The following is a 20,479-nucleotide window of genomic DNA, read 5'->3' on the forward strand; positions in this document are numbered from 1 at the left end:
CTCTCTCTCTCTCTCTCTCTCTCTCTCTCTCTCTCTCTCTCTCTCTCTCTCTCTCTCTCTCTCTCTCACACACACACACACACACGGTCCCAAACAACGGCTGTACACATTGTAGCGAAAGTACTGGGACAGTGTAGCCTGCGAATGTGACCAATCTGCCACCTCATGTTTTATTTGCTCTGGCAGATCATTGGCATTTGTGAATTAGTCTGGTGATGTCAGGCTAGGGACAGTGAGCTGAATTAGTCTGGTGATGTCAGGCTAGAGACAGTGAGCTGAATTAGTCTGGTGATGTCAGGCTAGGGACAGTGAGCTGAATTAGTCTGGTGATGTCAGGCTAGGGACAGTGAGCTGAATTAGTCTGGTGATGTCAGGCTAGAGACAGTGAGCTGAATTAGTCTGGTGATGATGTCAGGCTAGAGACAGTGAGCTGAATTAGTCTGGTGATGTCAGGCTAGTGACAGTGAGCTGAATTAGTCTGGTGATGTCAGGCTAGAGACAGTGAGCTGAATTAGTCTGGTGATGTCAGGCTAGTGACAGTGAGCTGAATTAGTCTGGTGATGTCAGGCTAGAGACAGTGAGCTGAATTAGTCTGGTGATGTCAGGCTAGAGACAGTGAGCTGAATTAGTCTGGTGATGATGTCAGGCTACGGACAGTGAGCTGAATTAGTCTGGTGGTGATGTCAGGCTAGGGACAGTGAGCTGAATTAGTCTGGTGATGATGTCAGGCTAGGGACAGTGAGCTGAATTAGTCTGGTGATGTCAGGCTAGAGACAGTGAGCTGAATTAGTCTGGTGATGTCAGGCTAGAGACAGTGAGCTGAATTAGTCTGGTGATGTCAGGCTAGGGACAGTGAGCTGAATTAGTCTGGTGATGATGTCAGGCTAGAGACAGTGAGCTGAATTAGTCTGGTGATGATGTCAGGCTAGAGACAGTGAGCTGAATTAGTCTGGTGATGATGTCAGGCTAGAGACAGTGAGCTGAATTAGTCTGGTGATGATGTCAGGCTAGAGACAGTGAGCTGAATTAGTCTGGTGATGATGTCAGGCTAGAGACAGTGAGCTGAATTAGTCTGGTGATGTCAGGCTAGGGACAGTGAGCTGAATTAGTCTGGTGATGATGTCAGGCTAGGGACAGTGAGCTGAATTAGTCTGGTGATGATGTCAGGCTAGGGACAGTGAGCTGAATTAGTCTGGTGATGATGTCAGGCTAGAGACAGTGAGCTGAATTAGTCTGGTGATGTCAGGCTAGGGACAGTGAGCTGAAGTTTTAGAAGCATCTTTTCAACACATTTCTTTTGTCTTATTTACATCTGTTAATGAGAGATAGCTACATTGCGGGTGAGACAATCTATGATCGCCTTGATTTCACTCTTCCAGCACTTCTCCCAGTCCATTTAGCACAATGTTTGCCTGACAAAGTAAATGCCAAAGTGCCAAAAAATAATGGATATTTGATAGCCGTTGCTGCAAAATGTGCTGTGTATTTTTTCCTCAACTAAGTATACCATATCACAATGTTGATATCATAAGTTTTTTTAACAGAAAAGTTTGTCCCAGTGCCCAAACTTTCAACAGGAGTAGACAAGTATGATTATTTATCATACATACAAATAGACTGGGGGAAACCCTGCATCATGACTGACTTTTGGCCATATTATACAGTGAAATATCAGAGCTATGAAATGCCTAATGTATTTCTCACTTTTTCAATGTACCGTATATATTTGTAAATATATGGTCAAAATGTCTAGAAGGGCCTTATAATGGCACGTAGTCATGTCGTGGAACTGTTCGATGAATGAGAACAACAGTCAATTTCACATGAATTGTTACTTTTATGCCCAGTGTTGCAATAAATTATATAACATCAAAAGGTTTTTATTCATCAGTCTTCCATGGCAATAAGAACACATGGCAAAAAAAAGGGAGAAATATAATCTGTTGCAGACAGTTCCATCTCATGTGGGAACAATGCATTTTGTTAAGTCCAGCTCAACGTCACAGAAAGCAGGATTACTGTTGCCACATTTCTTCTCTCCACTCTTTGTGAGGTCAAGCTTTCCCGTCCGTCTCATGACCTTTAGAGGGGAGAGCAGAAGTCAGAAGCTATATGCTGCTATCATCACGCTTGTTGATTTCGGTTCAGCACTGCACCACTTACTCTCTCTTTCATGAACTTGAATAAGCAATAGGACATTGTGTCTTCTTTCTTCAGTGTAAGCCGTGATTCCACCTTCTGCTTGAGCCCCCCTGAAAAGTACATTGTGAACAGAAAAATAAAGGTGGTTGTGTGTGAACATCCAAAACCTTGTAAACAGTGGGACAATGAAATGACTCCCATATATCCCGGATTGATATTCCCTGTGTACTTTGTTCAGCAAAGTTCCAACTAAAACATATGCAGGCATCTTATTGGATACAGGAACAGGCCTATGATAAGTATTAGACAATTATTTATATAATAGACATTATATACCTGAGGACAGACTGACTATCAGTCCCATGCTGATAGATATTATGGTTCCAATGGGACTGAAGTAGAGGTAGGACAGAGAGTACCAGTTATCTGCCATGAGCGGCCTATTGGTGCGAAACAAAAATGGACAACAATCACCAATCATTGTAGATTCAGTAGAGTGAAACATCAAACATTGCAACAGATCAGAATACTGGACTGGACTACAGATCAGAATACTGGACTGGACTTAAATTTGTGAATGTTTTGTTGATTTGGATTTCTCCAGCAGAGATGCAGCTGATACTGTTAAACGGATGCTGCCTGCTGCTGGTCAATGATTAGCCCCGTTACTCCTCTTTTCGGGTATGACGTCATCGTCTACCCTACAAGAGTCCCGTCTCTGTACATAGACTTGCCTGCGACTCTGGCTCCCAAGCGGTCTAAATCAGCGATACGCACGTATTTACAAGTGTCACAGAAACATTTCAAAGCATACTTGAGAAGAAGCGTTCAGAGCTTCTCGACGTTGGGGTTAGAAAGCTCGACGCTGCTCATAAATGCCTCTTTTCATCCGAAGTCTGTGCTGGTGATATCATTTCTTCCGGGTTAGAGCCCAGCCGTCACAGCGCTCAACAGCGCCACTCTGGTCGAAAGCTCGGTAACTCGAAAGCAAGTCTATGTACGGAGACGGGACTCTTGTAGGGTAGACGATGATGTCATACCCGGAAAGAGGAGTAACGGGGCTAGTCAGTGATGGAAAAAGCATGCAAATCCTTGACCCAGCATATAAAATAGGGAGTAAAAACATACAATATTTTAGTCTGGTTAAAACCATCCAGATCCGTGAAGTCAATATTTCCCTCTGAAATGTAATAGAGTAAAAGTATGAAGTCTTGTGAAAATACTCAAGAAGTGCCAGTATAGCAAAATTGTACATAAGTGTAATATTTGAGTAAAGTTCCACCTCTGTAGCGGTTCTCTTAATAATTTTCTGTTACACCACTTACCTGCCGTCTGTGTTGTGTGGTGGGACTGTGGTGATGAAGCTGGGCTCTGTTGGCTGAGCCGTGGCGCTCCAGGTCCAGTTGAGGCTGTGTGTGCTGGTGAAGTTACAGCCCTCGGTGCTCAGTGCCAGAGGTCTGCTCATCTCAGGAGAGGGAGGGAATATCTGGGCTCCAATGCCCACCCACAGAGACACAAGCAAGCTAACCAGCAGACCTGACAAAGCTCCCTGGAAAATAAATAGCATAAAAGCCCTTACAATGGAACAGGATGAGATTAATATGAATCCATCATTAAAGTTGTTGCAATAGCCTGACCAATTTTAGTTAGCTGTGAGGTTCATAATGAAATGGTATAAGGAGCAGGTAGAGGTGGGATGCAAGAGTTATAAGGAGCAAGTAAGCAAGTGTTAGACAACACGAGGACAAAAATAACAAATTACTTTATTTGCAACGCTGGATTCACGTATTTATTAGTGTAAATTACTGCCATCGTAGCTACAGCAAAGCAATTTCCATAAAAGATTACTTACTTTGGAATTAGCAAATGGACAGAGGATACCCAATGTGAAAAGGCCAAGTAAAGGACCTCCTATAATCCCAAAGATACTGGTGGCTGCCTGTAGGGGGAGACAGCAGGTGTGAAGATGTGGCCTTGTTGCCCCTCCCATAGCGCAAACTGTCTAGAAATGAACATCTCTTTTTGTCACTTCAGGAAATACGTAACTAAGCATCACTGACATCATCATCACTGATGTCATCAGTGTGTCTGTCTCTTGTGTGTGTGTGTGTGTGTGTGTATGTGTGCATCACTGATGATGTCACAATGCCTCTGACATCACTGATGATGTCACAATTTATGACATCACTGATGACATCATCACTCTGTCTCGTGTGTGTGTGTGTGTGTGTGTGTGAGTGAGAGTGAATTCATGACATCACTGGATGATGTCACAATGTATGATCTCATCAGTGACATCACTGAACTATAGCCTTGTGTGTGTGTGTGTGTGTGTGTGTGTGTGTGTGTGTGTGTGTGTGTGTGTGTGTGTGTGTGAGTGAGTGAGTGAATTTATGATATATGATGATGTCATCAGTGGAATGTATGACATCACTGATGATGTCTCAAGGACAAATTTGCCTCAAGGACCCTCAAGGTCCACCTGGAAAAGTTTTTGAGGTATTTTGAAAAACACTCCTAGACTGTTTGACCGATTTCCACCAAAATCGGCAGGAAGCATCTATGGAGCAAGCTCTACAATCCTGATTTTTGGATGTTTAAATCTACTTTCATTTCGGAGACATTAAAGGAACACTCTGCCCATTTTTTAACCAGCTTTGTATCATTAGAACATCAGTAGTATATCAGAAAACTGTAAACTGTTTTGAAGTCTGTCATTTAATTTGACAGTTATTGAGTGTTGTGTGGACCAGTGACATCACTGGTCCACACTAACTCAAATTAATAACTCATTAACTCAAATCAACTCTCAATAACTGTCAAACTAGATGAATGACAGAATGTTTGACAGTTATTGAGAGTTGATTTGAGTTAATGAGTTATTAATTTGAGTTAGTGTGGACCAGTGATGTCACTGGTCCACACTTTAACACTCAATAACTGTCAAATTAAATGACAGACTTCAAAACAGTTTACAGTTTTGTGATATACTACTGATGTTCTAATGATACAAAGCTGGTTGAAAATGGGCGGAGTGTTCCTTTAACCCTTAAATTTGTGAGAGGGCGTGGCCTCAGCTAAATTGTCATAACTTCATGACCGATTAACAAATCATCACAGAACTTGGTGGAGATGTTCAGAGATCATCACAGACCATGTGGGTCAAATGTTGTGCAATTCGACCAAAAGGGGGCGCCATAAATGCCATAAAAGGGCGTGGCCTAACACAATAAAGGCCATAAATCCGCACCTGTTTGTTCAATGATCGCAAAATTTGGCAGATATATCAAGGAGGATGTCCTAGTCAAAATCAGAAGTTTTGTCATCATTGGTGAAAGTGGGTGGGGTCTTTGGTGTAGCATGTAATAGTGGTAAATCAAGTCGGTTGCAAACTTCTCAGCCTTATCTGGAATGGCATTTCTGACATGCTATTTTGCAATTTGAGCAAAAGGGGGCGCCGCAGATGCCAAAAGTGGGCGTGGCCTAACACAAAAAAGGACGTAACTTCACATCTGTTTGTCCAATGATCGTGGAACTTGGCAGATATATCAAGGAGGCTGTACTAGTCAAGATTGGAGGTTTTGTCATACTTGGTGAAAATGGGCGGGGCCTATAGTAATCACTATGTAATAGCAGGTAAATCAAAATGAGTTGATACATAGCAGAGACATGAGGTTTGGCCCAATGACAGATATTGGTAACTATTACTACAGTAGCTCCAAAAATATGTATCAAATCTGCCTGATGGGGGCACTGTAATTACAGGTTAAAATTCCCAAATTTGAAAGGCCATAACTCCCACGCCGTTTCTCCAATTTTCAAGCAACTTGTTTTCCACACGTTCACCTGAACATGCTCTACAAAGCTGCCTCCAGGACTATTTGGGGTTCAAATTGTGCAAGGCTTGAACCCCTGCTATTGCCGCTTACGGCTATATTTCTCCTTGTTTGGTCTGTTTTTGTGTGCAGAGAGCTGATTGTAAAGCTTCTAGTTTGGTATGTTTTTGTGTGCAGAGAGCTGATTGTAAAGCTTAATTGGTATGTTTTTGTGTGCAGAGAGTTGATTCTAAAGCTTCTGCATGAACAAATCCACTCTACCTGTAATGCTCCGCCCATGAGTGAGGACAGTCCAGCCATTCCAATGCATAAAACCCCATATATGAAACCTGCAAACAATTGGGAATTGAGATTGTAAGCCTGCAGAATTTAGTTACCCATTAGCTCAGTCACATAGTACCCAATGGAGAAATCAGTCATAATGGATGAGGACAATCCACTTACTGAGTCCTTTGGAGATCCAGCCCAGGTCTTTCTCAGACATCTGAATATGTGGTTTGATCAGGTCTTCCACTGTCACTGCAGCCAAGGCATTGATGCTGGAGGACACTGTGCTGGAGTGGACATAACAATGACATCACACAAAATTTACAATCATCACACAAATGGATTTCATGAAGAGATGCATGGATATAACTTTCTAACTGCCAATACTAATTCTACTAAACATTTGTTATAGGCTAAGTGCTAATCCAATCAAATACTTTTAGTAAATTATATCAGCTTAGACCAGTAGTTTAGGGCAGTGGACTGAAATGATTGTTGCATAATTCTTTTTCTCCATTAGAAATATTTTACATGGCTTTATGTGTGAAAATGGCAGAAAATAATTTAATCTTGAATTTTGTTATTTTTTTCTTCCATGTATAAGTGACTTTTGTGTGTTTGTGGCGAGATGTGTGTGGGGAGATTTGTGTGCACCTAGATTTGGGGAGACTGGCTCCAGGCGACAAGGAAAAGGTGTGTGTGTCGCAAGATTGTGTGTGGCGAGCTGTGTGTGCTTCAGACAAGTCGAGGAGTTTTCAGCCCATTGTCAGTAACGTTCCAAGTCACAAGTCTTCAACTGTGTCGCCCCATTTGAAATGCATGTTTGTCCTTTGTATTGACATTTCAATCATGAGAGACTCCTATAATAAGAATGAGAAGTGTCTGTGTGTGTGTGTGTGTGTGTGTGTGTGTGTGTGTGTGTGTGTGTGTGTGTGTGTGTTTGTGAGTGAACAGAATTCTGGTCGGCCACAGCTATGCCGTTTTACGTGCGGTTGGGCTGAAACTTTCAGGGGGTTTAATTAGGTGATTGCCCTAATTACCTAATGATGTGATGTTATCAGTGATGTCATCCTTCCTGGGTGAGGATAGTGCAGGCCATGCAGCGTATCCGACGCGCAGTGGGCGAGCTGCAGGGCGCGTGAGATTGCTAGTTAAATTAAATAGGAGTTGCAGTCTGAGGGGTTGGTCATTATATATATATATATATATATATATATATATAGAGGTGAGTAATGACATGGTAAAAACATGGACTTTAGTACACTACACCGCTTAGGTGATTGGCTCAGCAGAAAAGTGAGGGAAAGGTATGGCTTGAGCTGATTGGATATTGGAAAAGCGAGGGAAAGGGAATAGCTGAGCTGATTGAGATACAATGTGGCAAAACAAAAGTGAAAGACAGCGAGCATGGACACATGCAAGTAACCTGAGAGAGCCGCTGTAAGCTGCTGCCACAAACAGTCCAGGAAGGCCAGGATAGTCTCTCATAATGTCCATCACCATATACGGCATCAGCTGCAGAGGAGGAGTAACATGGTCAGGAGTCTCAGTGTGTGTCAATGCAGAAACATGGCTTAGATCAGTCATACTCAACCCGAGGGTCTAGAGAGCCACATGTAGTTCCTTTATGGGTAGTTGTGGCTAAAATACATAAATAAATAGAAATCTAAGAATAAATAATGGGAGGAAAGGGACTTTTTTGGATCGTGGCTCTTGCAAAGATTTTTTTGGTCAATGTGGTTCTTGAGTAGGGAAAAGGTTGAGTACCACTGGCTTAGATGTTTGAAGAAATGTGGTGAAAATAAAATACTGTAAAAGTATTTTATGTGTTAAAAGTTTTTGAAAACAAATGGAAGGTGTAATGGCAGAAAACTGCACTAACTGAAAGTGTTGTTGTTTTGGATCAATAAAGCCGTCGCTCGTTATAAATAAACATTGGAGGATTTATTCCATGAAAAAGTTAATCTGTGCACAGAGTCTCTCCGACAGTCAAAACGCTTAAGTCAAGAGAGCCCCAAGCTCTCATCTGCACCTTCTCATATAGTGATAGTAGGGTGCCCTCCCGACCCTGATCTCTCCTGTGAAATTCCATTAGCTCATAGAGCTTCGGTTGTCTTGGGAACTTTCTCACCTAAACCCACAGTTGGTCAGGCTGACCTGGACGTTATCTATTTCACTCCCTCACATGCCCACAGGCCTTTGAAGCACAGCAAGCAGAAATGATTCATCTGATGTTTTGGAACCACAGCATCTCTCAGATGGGGAAGGGCCACTCACCTAGCCTGGGTAAACCCAGCCCCCAGTGACCTGCTCTCAGGCTTACCCTGCTTACGAGTCTCGTCACAAGTGACTGAGAACTCTGAGAGCAGGTCACGTGGGGGCTGGGTTTACCCAGGCTACCACTCACCAACACTAAACACAGACAATAATGATCAATCAATCAATCAATCAATCAATCAATCAATCAATCAATTTCACTCACAAAGGCCTCTCTTCTAGCAACACGAGGCATCTCTGACATCAAAACCTCCTTTGAATTTCACCAAACTAATATAATTGGAGAGCTGTTTGTCTGGAGTTGCAAGGCGCACCGCACCGTTGCTCCGATTGCCTCCAAAATTTGCCAAAACACTTTTCAGGGTCTGGAATGTGTCTGTTGCAAAACAAGCGCAAATTCGCTATTATGCTAGGCAGCATGTGTGTTACTGATGACATCACTGATGACGTCGTCTGTCATCTGGCTGCTGGCAAAAGTATTGCCAGGCAGAGCTGGCTGTCGGCCACTGATGACGTAATTTGTCCTCAGGAGCCTTCCTCGAGCAATCTATTATAAAAGGGAGCATGTGGGCAATGTTCTCTGTTTGTTTCAATTTTGTCCCGGAAGTGATGTCATCAGTGATGTCACTTGAGCAATTGTGCATTGTGACATCACTGATGATGTCATAGGCATTGTGACATCAGTGATGTCATAAGAGCTCTCTCCTCCCGCACATTCCCCTGTTCCCTCCCCACCTCCTCCCTTTCTCTGCTCTGTCCCCCCCTCATCCCCCCACTCTCCCTGATTGTTATTGTTATTATTACTACTTGAATTGCTATTGTTGTGTCAGCTAGATTTAGCTAGACATATTGTCTGTGAAGTCCTCTGAGACTCTGCTTGTGAATTAGGGCTATACAAATAAACTTGACTTGACTTGACGTGTGTGTGTGTGTGTGTGCACACGTGCGTGCATGTGTTTTGATGTGACAATATTTCTTTTCAATATTTCCTTTTCAGTTTTTCTTAGAACACAACAAGCTCAGACAGGAAAATAAAGAAGAGGAAAAAAGGCACACACATACATACATACATACATGTGTACATACACATCCACACACCCACGTACTCACACATGTACGAATACACGTGTGCATACTCACAGGCATATACAAGGAAACATCCACATCCACACTCATACACATACAGATGTGACCATATTAACACTCCTACCTGATCCGGAGCGGAGACCAGTCCAGTGGACCACGGGTCACAGTTCTTGTAGACAGAATAAAGGCACAGTCCCGCAAACACAGAGCACAGCAGGATGGACAACAGACCTAACAGGTTCAGGTACAGTGACCTGGAAATGGTAGAAACACACGCACACACGCACGCACGCGCACGCACACGCACACACACACACACACACACACACACACACACACACACACACACACACACACACACGGATACATAGGTACAACAACCACATTAATGCAAACACATAGGATGTTAACACACAGGATGATGACAATGGGAAGTCGACAGATACAGTAATGCTGTAAGACAAAGATAACGGTCAGTAATTCATGGGTACAAAAAGCAGCGCCTCCTCCATATTGATGGCACACACACACACACACGCACACACACACACACACACACACAGATCCACATGCACATACCCAGCCACAGACGAAAGAATGTAAGAGCGATACATGCAAGTAAATAGAAAGTGATAGATCGTTTGCCCAATGCAAACTACATCAGCAATAAGAGTACAAGGGATAATTACAACCGATCCTGTGTTACTGATAAATGCCTCAGTAAACCATGACTCACATTCTGGCGTGAGTGAGGCTCTTGCAGGCAATGTATCTCTGAACCTGGGCCTGGTTGATCCCATAGACGCTGATCCAGATGAACGTCCCTCCGATTGTTATGGTCCAAAAGGTGTGTCTCCTCAGGGGGTTCATGTCAAAGCTGGTGAAAGAGAGAGAGAGAGGGGGGGGGGGGGGGGGGTTTCAATTCACCATGACAGTCGCTTTATTATTTGATACAAAAACAGCATTTGGTTGAAGTCAATATAAACACGAATCAGCATTTCTAAATGTTTCTGAGATGTTTTTCCATTCAATAGATAGAGATTGTAATGTTTAGACTACAGCATACTCACTCCAAAACATGGAGTCTCCCACCGTGATGTGAATCTGAGACGATGGGGAGGACTCCTCCTTGTCGGATCACAGAGCGGATGATGACAGACAGGAAGCCTGCAAGCATAATGCCAACCTAGAGGGAAAACTAGAGGTAATTCTGGGTTGGTTTCCACGTCTGTTCCGTGTTTGGCTCATTCAGTTCTCAACACTAAATCTATTATTAGGACAATTTATCATGGATGATGAATTCATCATACTATTCCAAAATAGTAGCCCAATATGTTGGTGTTTGTGGATAGCAATTGACCAAAATAATCCCCCCCTATTTTTTCTCAGTCTGGAAGTGGTGGTCGTTTTTTGTTTTGTCTTTTCTTTTCTTTTCTTTTCTTTTCTTTTCTTTTCTTTTCTTTTCTTTTCTTTTCTTTTCTTTTCTTTTCTTGCTGTGTATGACACATTGTATTTTTGTGACTGGAAACCAGTAATATGACACACATGCACAGTGATCACTGCCTTGGTCAATGATTTTATTCTAAGTGGGTTAGAAACAAACCACTGACTGAATAGTATCATCCACTCCTTGTGTATTTTTTCCTCCCAGATTCCTACCTGGATCACGTCGGTCCACACCACCGCCTTCAGACCCCCCTGTAATGATGCAGACCACAGACAGGTGTTATTCAGACCGCCCTGTAATGACGCAGACCACAGACAGGTGTTATCTATTTTGCAACAAACCACATTCACACCCAGGTATCCACAGCAAGCCTCAAGCATGCCAGCCAATGAGGAGCATGATACTTATAGGCTAAAGGCTGAGAATCATGTATATTCCCTACCTGAGTGTGAGCAACTGTAGCATTACTCAATTTCCCCTCGAGGATCAATAAAGTTATTCTGATTCTGATTCAAAAACCCTGGAGAAAAACAAGACTGAAACTAATGAGCCAGAATAGTTATATTAATAGCCTAAAATTAAATCAAGCCAAACCCCCTAGTGGAAAGTGATTTTTCTAGTGCTTTTGAAAGTACTTTAAATGTGAGCATATCAGGGCCGTGCAGAGACCTTTAGAGGGACAGGTGCTCAATGTTAAAAAGGGGCACATGGCACGCTATCTCATGCCTTCTGGTTCTGCCCTTCAGTAACGGGGTTCTGGGCCAAAATATTTGATTGGTACTCTGGCCTACAAAATAGCCCTGCAACCGGGGGCAGAACTCGCCATATTCGGCTGCTTGGAGTCCTATCTGAACTTCCCTACAGCTGTGGAATAATCTCTGACACTCGGGACAACTGTCGCCAAAAAACTAATTCTGAAGGAATGGAAGTCCTTCTCTTCACCTTCTTTTCAGGTGTGGCTGATGGACATGATCTCTGTTATACAGATGGAGAGACTCAGGTCCCTGAGAGACAACCCGCTTCTCAACTATTTGGGACCCGTTTTTGGCCTACTTTGATGAGGTTAAGAATGAATAGTGTCTGAGGCTAGAGGTGACAGATGGCTCGCCCGTCTGGTTTCTCACGGACCCTTTGCATGGGACCCCATGCACAATATCAATTACAAACATAAGCACCTTATGCGGCTGCTAGCACCATCCGCCATCCCTGCACGTGCCTGGAGCATATTGCATTATGGTTATGAACACAGCAGAACTCGGTAATGCAGGTTTTGTACATACCATGGTGCAGTAGAAGGTACAAACCACTCCTGTTGAAATGACTGCACCCCACAGATCCATACCAGTTACTGTAAAGAGAGACGGAGCGAGAGAGGGTTGTCACTGTCAGACTGTGGTCACCCAACTGAGGCCAACCAAGCAGCTTCAAGTCCCCTCGTGCAGCAGGATTGTGACTTGTTATGGACTGAGATCACCATCATACCTTGGTTCAAAGCTAAAGCCGGGGCGTAGATGACTATCCCGGTGTAGAGCACCTGTGACGGAGAGAGATGAAAATAACACAGGTCGCACAGGATTTCTTGGTTTTGAGATCAACACTTTGTCGTTACTGCCGGCTTTCTTACTCACCGTCTGAATAATGAAGAGCAGCGTTCCCAGCAGGCGGGTGGCTCTGTTGAAACGCAGCTCCAGGTACTTAGCAGGGAGATGAAACCAAAATATAAAGGGTCAGTCAGTCATATAGCTAGGATGCTCTCGGGTTGAACAGTCACGTGACATCTCTTGCACAGGAAGTGAGTTTCCCATAAATTTTCTCCATAGACATTTAGAAAAATCCTTATATAATGAATTTTAAGGCTGGAACAAAGCCAACCCGTGACCTACTGAATCGTGAATGACCATAAAACATTTCAGTTGGAGCAAAAACAAACAGCAGGGGGAAAATCTCATTTTCGTTTTTTGCCCACTCTTTATTTTTTGTTTTTGCTCCAAGACAGTGAAATGTTTTATGGTCACTCAGGATTCAGTAGGTCACGGTTGGCTTGATTCCAGCCTAAAAACTCGTTATATAAGGATTTTCCAAAATGTCTATGGAGAAAATGAATGGCAAACACTTCCAGGGCAAGAGATTTCATGTGACTGTTCAGCTCTATACTGTATAGCAGAGCTGGGTTCAATTCCCTGTAAGTCAGTCGAGTTCATGAGCATGTTGAATCATACCCAACTAAATATGCAAATTAATAATCTATCATTAAAATATCATACCGGTCAAAAATCTGGACACACCTGATTGAATACGTTGTTTTTCATGATCTTAAAGCCATTTTGATCTAAAGGGTTATGCTTAAATTCTTGAAGTTTGTTTCTTAGACAAATATAAACAGAGAAGTTGATACTGTACCTATGAATTTCTTTCCAAAAGCCTTTGCCTTTCCATCAAGGCATAGGGCAGCAAATAATCTAAAATAGTTTTCATTTGAACACTTTTTTAGTCGCTGCATAATTTGATTTGTATTAATTCATAGTTTTGATGTCTTCTATAATATTCTAAAATGTGGAAACTAGTAAAAATAAAGAAAATGTGTGCGCCCAAACTTTTGACTGTATTTACAACAATTACTTGGTCAGCAAAAAATTAAGTGTCATATTTGGGCATAATTCATCTTTTACTAGCTCACACCTTGTGGAAAAAGCCCAATAATTTTGATGGTAAAATAATTTCCTTGCTTGACTGCATTCCAGTGGAACAAACTGACCCTGGATGCTACATGGTGAATGTCTAGTGTTGGTTCTGCTTGACCTCAGTGCCGCTTTTGACACTGTGGACCACCAAATCCTGATTGAAAGGCTTCGTGACTGGGTGGGCATCTCAGGCACTGTGTTGGATTGGTTCAGGTCTTTTCTCTCAGGTCGTAGTTTTAGCGTCTGTATGAATGATTTTGTCTCCGACTCCTCTCCCTTGTTTTGTGGGGTCCCACAGGGATCGATCCTGGGGCCTCTACTCTTTGCTTTATACATGCTTCCTTTGGGTAAATTAATCAATAGCTTTGGTATTTTTTACCATTTCTACGCTGATGATATCCAGCTCCTTTTCTCTTTCAAACCCAGTGAGGTGGATAAATTATAAGCTTCTCGACTGCACAAGTGCTATAAATTCCTGGATGGCCGAGAACTTCCAACAGCTAAATGCGGACAAGACTGAATTGTTGTTGCTCCTGATAATGTTACCCCCACGATTATAAATAAGATTGGCACTCTTTCCTCTGCTGTCCGCCCCAACCTGCGTAATTTAGGGGTTATTTTTGATTAATCAATGACACTTGACTTGCATGTCAAACAGCTTTCTAAAAAATGCTTTTTCCACCTGCGAAATATTGGCAAGCTTAGGTCAGCACTCTTTTTCTGAAATGGAAATGCTAATCCAGGCATTTATCTCTTCATGCTTAGATTACTGTAATGCACTATTTTCGTTGCTCAAAAAGTCCGCCCTATGACGCGTGCAGGCTATTCAGAACGTTGCCGCTGGCATGCTCACCAGATCAAATAAGAGATGTCGTATCACCCTTGTGCTTATGTCACTCCACTGGCTACCTGTAGCCTATAGATTTCACTTTAAAATCATCACTCTCACCTACAAAGCACTACATGGTCAGGCCCCTGCATACATCATTCCTTCAGATCCAATTATCTGAATTTGCTTCAGGTACCTCTCGCTCGCCTAAGACTCGTGGCGACCGAGCCTTCGAGGTCTTGGCCCCTAATTTATGGAACTCCTTGCCTCTGCCTCTTAGATTTGCTGTTTCCGTGGAGCTAAAGACTCACCTTTTTAAAGAGGCATTCAATGCTTGATTACACTACTATTACACTATATTAGACGGACAAGCCCGTCTTTATTGTCACACGATACACACATCAACACATGCACGGAGGGCCACAACACACACATGCTGATGGTGGCCGGTGAAATTTGTCCTCTGCATTTAACCCATCCTGGCTTTGTCCTTTTCCTCCGGGGGGCAGGCCAGGAGCAGTGGTCGCTTTCTCGTACAGCGCCCCGGGGACCGACTTCGGATGTTGTCGTCACTGGTCGGATGACGATGACGATCTGATCTTCTGCATGTTTTTAGTGGGGGGGTTATATACGGAGGAACCCCCCTGGGTTGATGCTTGTCTTGTACTGTATCCTGTTTCATTTTTATGATGAATTGTATCTTTGAACAATGTATGTACTTCTCTACTTCTGTCGATGCTCCTCCTTGTATTTTCTTTTTATACTAATTCTATAGCTGTGGCCCATGTTTTTGGTCACATGCTGTACTCAGCATACTGTGTATATTGTATTTTTACTGTTTTGTAAAGCAGTTTGTGATCTCGGTCTGTGAAAGGTGCTCTATAAATAAAATTATTATTATACATGCTTCCCTTGGTCTGATAATACGTCACTTCTGCAACATGTCCTACCATTGCCATGCGATGACATGCAGCTGTACTTGTCATTTAAGCCAAATGATCTTAGCAACCTGAATATATATATATATATATATATATATATATATATATATATATATATATATATATATATATATATATATATATATATATAATTTGGATGTGTCTCAATTTCTTCCAACTCAGAGAAAACAGAGATTCTGGTTATTGTTACTTTGCAGCAGAGATTAATCAGTATAGAGCTCAACAGTCACGCAGCATCATAACTTCTGGTTCCAGAAGAGTATTTCCCCATTAATTTTTCTCAGTCACTTTTTGAAAAATCCTTATCTAAAGAATTTACAGCAGGAATCAAGCCAACCGGCCTTGGTAGTCTATACTGCCTACCAGAGGGGAGGGGTTCGAACAGGTCGGCCCCTATCGTTGCATCGGCGCAGTTTCTAGGCCGAGCGGCAGGCGCAGATCAAAGCAGTGGGCGTGGAAAGGCGCACTTGATATCGTCGTGCTGGCGCTAGATGCAGCCCAAAGCATTACAACCACGCCTTTTAGGTGTAAAATTATGCACCGTCATGCTCATTGGATAAGTGCAATAAACGAATCGCACGCTTGCCTTTTTAGCTCCAATTCCAGTGATCCCGCAAAACCAGACGAAAGCCAAACGCTCTGCCCCCCCCCCTCCCTTCATCCAGCCTGTCTGTCTGCATTATAGGCTATTATTCCATATTATTATGCTTCTCAAACCAATCTAACTGCAGTTTCAATACTGCAAGCATGTAAATACGCTACACTATAGCAAGATCAAAGTGAAAATAATGTTCTATGCATCAGCTAGAAAAATATAGCCTATTAGATTGGTGAAAGTTTGTCCAGAAAGATATCATTTTCTCTCGCCTGCTGCAGGAAGGATGATGCACATAAATATACCCTACATTATGTCAAGTCATTGCATAAATGTGTTTTTATTGTAAAACTAAATGTGAAATAGGGCCAAGTTATTGGAGAAACATCACAGTATAGCAGATGCCATTAGTTCCGCTGTTACTTCTCTAAATCACGTTAACTCGACAAGGGGTATATATATGCCCAGGAGGACATATATGTTTCACATAGGGTGGTGTTTTCATTTCGATTTTTTATTTGGTCCAATATTGAAATGTTGACAATGGCAGGCTGTGTTACCATTACACATTAATTTAGAACTACCTTTTATATCTATTTTGGCTCATTTGGTGGCTATTTAGTAGCGAAATGAAGAAACACAATGCATGCTGGGAACTCAGAGAGAGAGAGAGAGAAGGGTGACAGAGAAGAAGCAGTGAAGGCAGAGAATAGGCCTGCTTTTCAAAAGCGCAAAGCGCTAAATGTACGCCAGATCCCAAGATATCACTAGGCTGGTATTTAGCGCCGACACGCCCACTTTGGGACTCCGCCACGCCCATTCGGCCTAAAGCGCATTTGGCAGCCTAAAGCCTATTGCTATCTTGCCGAAACAGGCGCAAGGCACGTTTTTTTGCGGTTAAGGCCCGTAATAGCGCCGATGGCCTGTGGGAGAATAGAGCCCGTCATGTCCAGGGTGAGATGGGTCTTTGATCTTTCCTGCCCATTTTTTGACTCTAGAAGAGTACAAGTCCTGGCTGGAGGGCAGGACTTGTTTTGTTTGCTTGTTTTGTTTTAACCTGCCTCCTGTTTTTATTTCCTGCTGTAAAGCACTTTGTAACTCTTGTTTCAAAAAGTGCTAGGCCTGGCTACAAATAAAGTGTTATTTACTGTACATCCCTGATGACAAACATTTTCTAACTGATGACATCACTGATGATGTCACCGATGATAGTGATCCTATTATTATTATTATTATTAGTAGTAGTAGTAGTAAGTAGCCTAGTAGTAGTAGTAGTAATAGTAGTAGTATAGGACGAATCAGCGTGATATCCCGGCACCCCATGCACGGCACCCGGAACTGCAGCAGTTAACTAGTATAAGTGCCAAACAAATGTTAATATCTCAAAAACTATACATGACATTGCTTATATTTTGACATTCTGAGTGAGAGCAGAAGTAGCTCAAGGGTCTGATGTATAATATAGGTATGTAGTGTTAAAGTTGTGTGAACTGTCGCAATTTTTAAAATGAATTAAATTTAGTAAAAAGCACAGCCTGCTAGCACGAGACACTCAAGGCTGGCTCCATAGTGTCCCATTATAAGCTGCCGTTTGTTACCAACACTGATCCCTCATATTACTATTATTATTATTTCAGAGGCAGAGCCATCCATATCAGCCTCCCAGACTACATCCAAGAGATGCGTTTTGCTGCTTAAATGTCCGTTTTAACTTTTTCTTTAGGAATGTGTTAATTAACAAGAAACCACAGTATTTTTCTGACCAAGTAGTGTATGTTAAAAACAAACAGAATCACATGACTAGACAAGCCACTTCAGGACATTTCGCAGCACCCAAACCAAGAACAAATTTTCTCAAATCTTCAGTAATCTATAGAGCTATTATAGGATGGAACTCACTGCCTAACCACATAATGAAAACAAATACAAAATCCAATTTCAAGAAAAAGTTAAAAGAGCACTTGATGCAAATGAGCCTGCACTGACCCCTAGTGGCAAAAGGTTTTAATGATCACAACTATCCGATCGTTTAAGTCTTATTATTCTCTTGTTGGGGGTTGTTGTTTGTAGATTGGTTTGGTTGCTGAGTGATTCAGAGATCAAACATTTGTACTATTACTATTGTATTTTTCTTTTTCTTTCTTTCCCCCCATGATTTTACTATTGGAAAATGAAATGATTGTATGATGAATGCAAATGCAAAACTGTAAGGTTGAAAATGATTGCAAAATGAATGTAATGATAGTTTTGTGTAATGTTTTTCTGTGTTGGACCCCAGGAAGAATAGCTTTTGCCATTGCAAAAGCTAATGGGGATCCTAATAAATAAACAAATAAACTCTTATAACTGTAGCCTTGTGTTTGCTTAGTCAGTAAATCAGCAGTATTCAATATCTTGGTCAGATCAGCCATTATTTAGCAGGCAAATAGATAACACGTTTGACAGGAAATATTCATGTCTGTGACACAAAACAATCAGGTTTTCATAGTATTTGCATAATACTGGAACTGGAAGTGACTACTGCTTTATGAATAGACTAGAATAGAAACTACCAAACCACAATACATCACAAAACAACTACACTATACCACACAAACAAGCATTCTCTAATCCGAAAAAAGGCGACACTCACCTCATAAGTGCTGGTGATGCCCAGCCTGTAGAAGACAGGGACAAAGACCTCGGACGTGACAAACACCATAATTATATAGGAGAGACCAAAAAGACCAAAGCTGGCTCCATAGCGGTACACCTGACAGACCAGAGATGTGTTGCATTAATAAAAGGTTTCATGAAATGGGCAAATGCAAAATGATCAGATGATGGATAATGCAGTATGTAGAAGTGGTGGTTAAAATGAAATCCCCCTTATGTTGTGATTGAAAATATTTGACTCATCCCACCTGCCAAGCAAATAGACTAGAGTTTAACTGTCTTTTATTGCCACACAGCCACGCCAGGTGGAATTCCTTTTACAATAAAAACTTCAGTAAAACAAGGAGTATGAACACAACAATATGACGCACTCTGGATTTATCTGTCCACCATCTACCTTGAAATAGGCTGAAGAGAAAAAAGGCATCAGCCATTGTTTCTGTTCACTGAACCCTGTAATGTTATGAAGGGTTAGGGTAGAGTCTACCCTAATCTTGGTCTACCCGGTAGACCAAGATCTCATGTCGACCCGTCACCTCATGGTGGAGGTTTTGACAGCAACATAGCACATAAAAGTCTGTAAAACCTGCAATTCAGTTTTATTTTGTTCGCACATTTTTCAATGCACAAAAGTGAATACTTACAAATCATCAGATTTTCTTTGGCCATGAAAATGGTCAAATTTAAACATGTTGGATACCAGGACCACCATTGAATAAAACATGAATATGTGAGGTACATTATTATCATCTTATAGAGCAGTGTGAGTAAACAAGTTGATTTGCATTGGAAACAAGTCAAATGATCTCAACCCACTGGAAGATACTTTCACTTATTTTAAGAAAATTATGATTTTAGGACTCAATGATGACTAATGACTTGATAAAATTGAGATTTTCTTTTGTAATGCAGCAGCTTCCATCCAAACATACCAGTATCAAACCCTCAAACCCCTAAAGGTGAACCCTAACTCTATCCAATATGCACTAGTGGATATGGATGAAGGTCCCACAACTGTCTGTGGTGAGTTTACCTCTGCGGGGCTGGACAGCACCGTGATGGCGGACATGAAGCTGGCCGTCAGGGACAGGGAGACAGGCACGGCCGTCAGACTGCGGCCCCCCGTCAGGAAGTCCCTTGCGCTGGCCTGGCCCCTGTCCTTCCACATGTAGTAGACCCCGACTGCCGCTGAGACCGCCAGCATGAGAGCAAACACCGCATAGTCTGCTGCTACAAAGGAGCCAACAAGCACAGGAGGAGCCGCTGACATGGTGGTGGAGAAGACCAAAACTGACAAGAGTCTCTTAGAGGCTAAATTGACAAGAGTCTCTTATAGGCTATATGTTGCTGAAATCTGACTCAGAAAACTATTAGTCCTCTTTTAAATGGAAGGCCTGGCACATCAAGCCCTCACTCAACAACACTGAGCTGAGTAAAGGAACACATACCGGAACCTCTCCTCCTTAAGTGTGAGTGTGTGTGAGAGAGAGAGAGTGTACAGTGTGCACCTTGTGAGTGTGTGTCTCAGCATTCCAGGCAGGTACATGTGGAGTCCACAGGCCAAAAGCAGGGATTGTTCTCCTGGCCACAGGATAAAAGCTATCATCAGCCCCTTCCACACACACACACACACACACACACACACACACACACACACACACACACACACACACACACACACACACACACACACACACACACA

At 42.3% G+C, this 20,479-nt stretch overlaps 1 protein-coding gene across 1 annotated transcript; it reads right to left on the reverse strand.

The window, feature by feature from the left end:
* Positions 1-17: 17 nt before the first annotated feature.
* slc5a8 (solute carrier family 5 member 8) lies at positions 18-20,047 on the reverse strand (the record flags this gene model as incomplete). The annotated part of the gene is made up of 17 exons (XM_083661788.1): positions 18-2,080; positions 2,164-2,252; positions 2,479-2,582; positions 3,468-3,691; positions 3,995-4,081; positions 6,240-6,307; positions 6,423-6,532; positions 7,672-7,760; positions 9,733-9,862; positions 10,345-10,485; positions 10,679-10,794; positions 11,268-11,306; positions 12,336-12,403; positions 12,538-12,589; positions 12,684-12,749; positions 18,755-18,874; positions 19,811-20,047. The coding sequence occupies 17 exons, from the start codon at positions 20,045-20,047 to the stop codon at positions 1,961-1,963; spliced, it is 1,860 nt and encodes a 619-aa protein (XP_083517914.1). The 3' UTR covers positions 18-1,960.
* Positions 20,048-20,479: the final 432 nt, after the last annotated feature.

Source organism: Poromitra crassiceps (genome assembly GCF_964638095.1).
Source record: "Poromitra crassiceps genome assembly, chromosome: 2".
NCBI lineage: Eukaryota > Metazoa > Chordata > Actinopteri > Beryciformes > Melamphaidae > Poromitra > Poromitra crassiceps.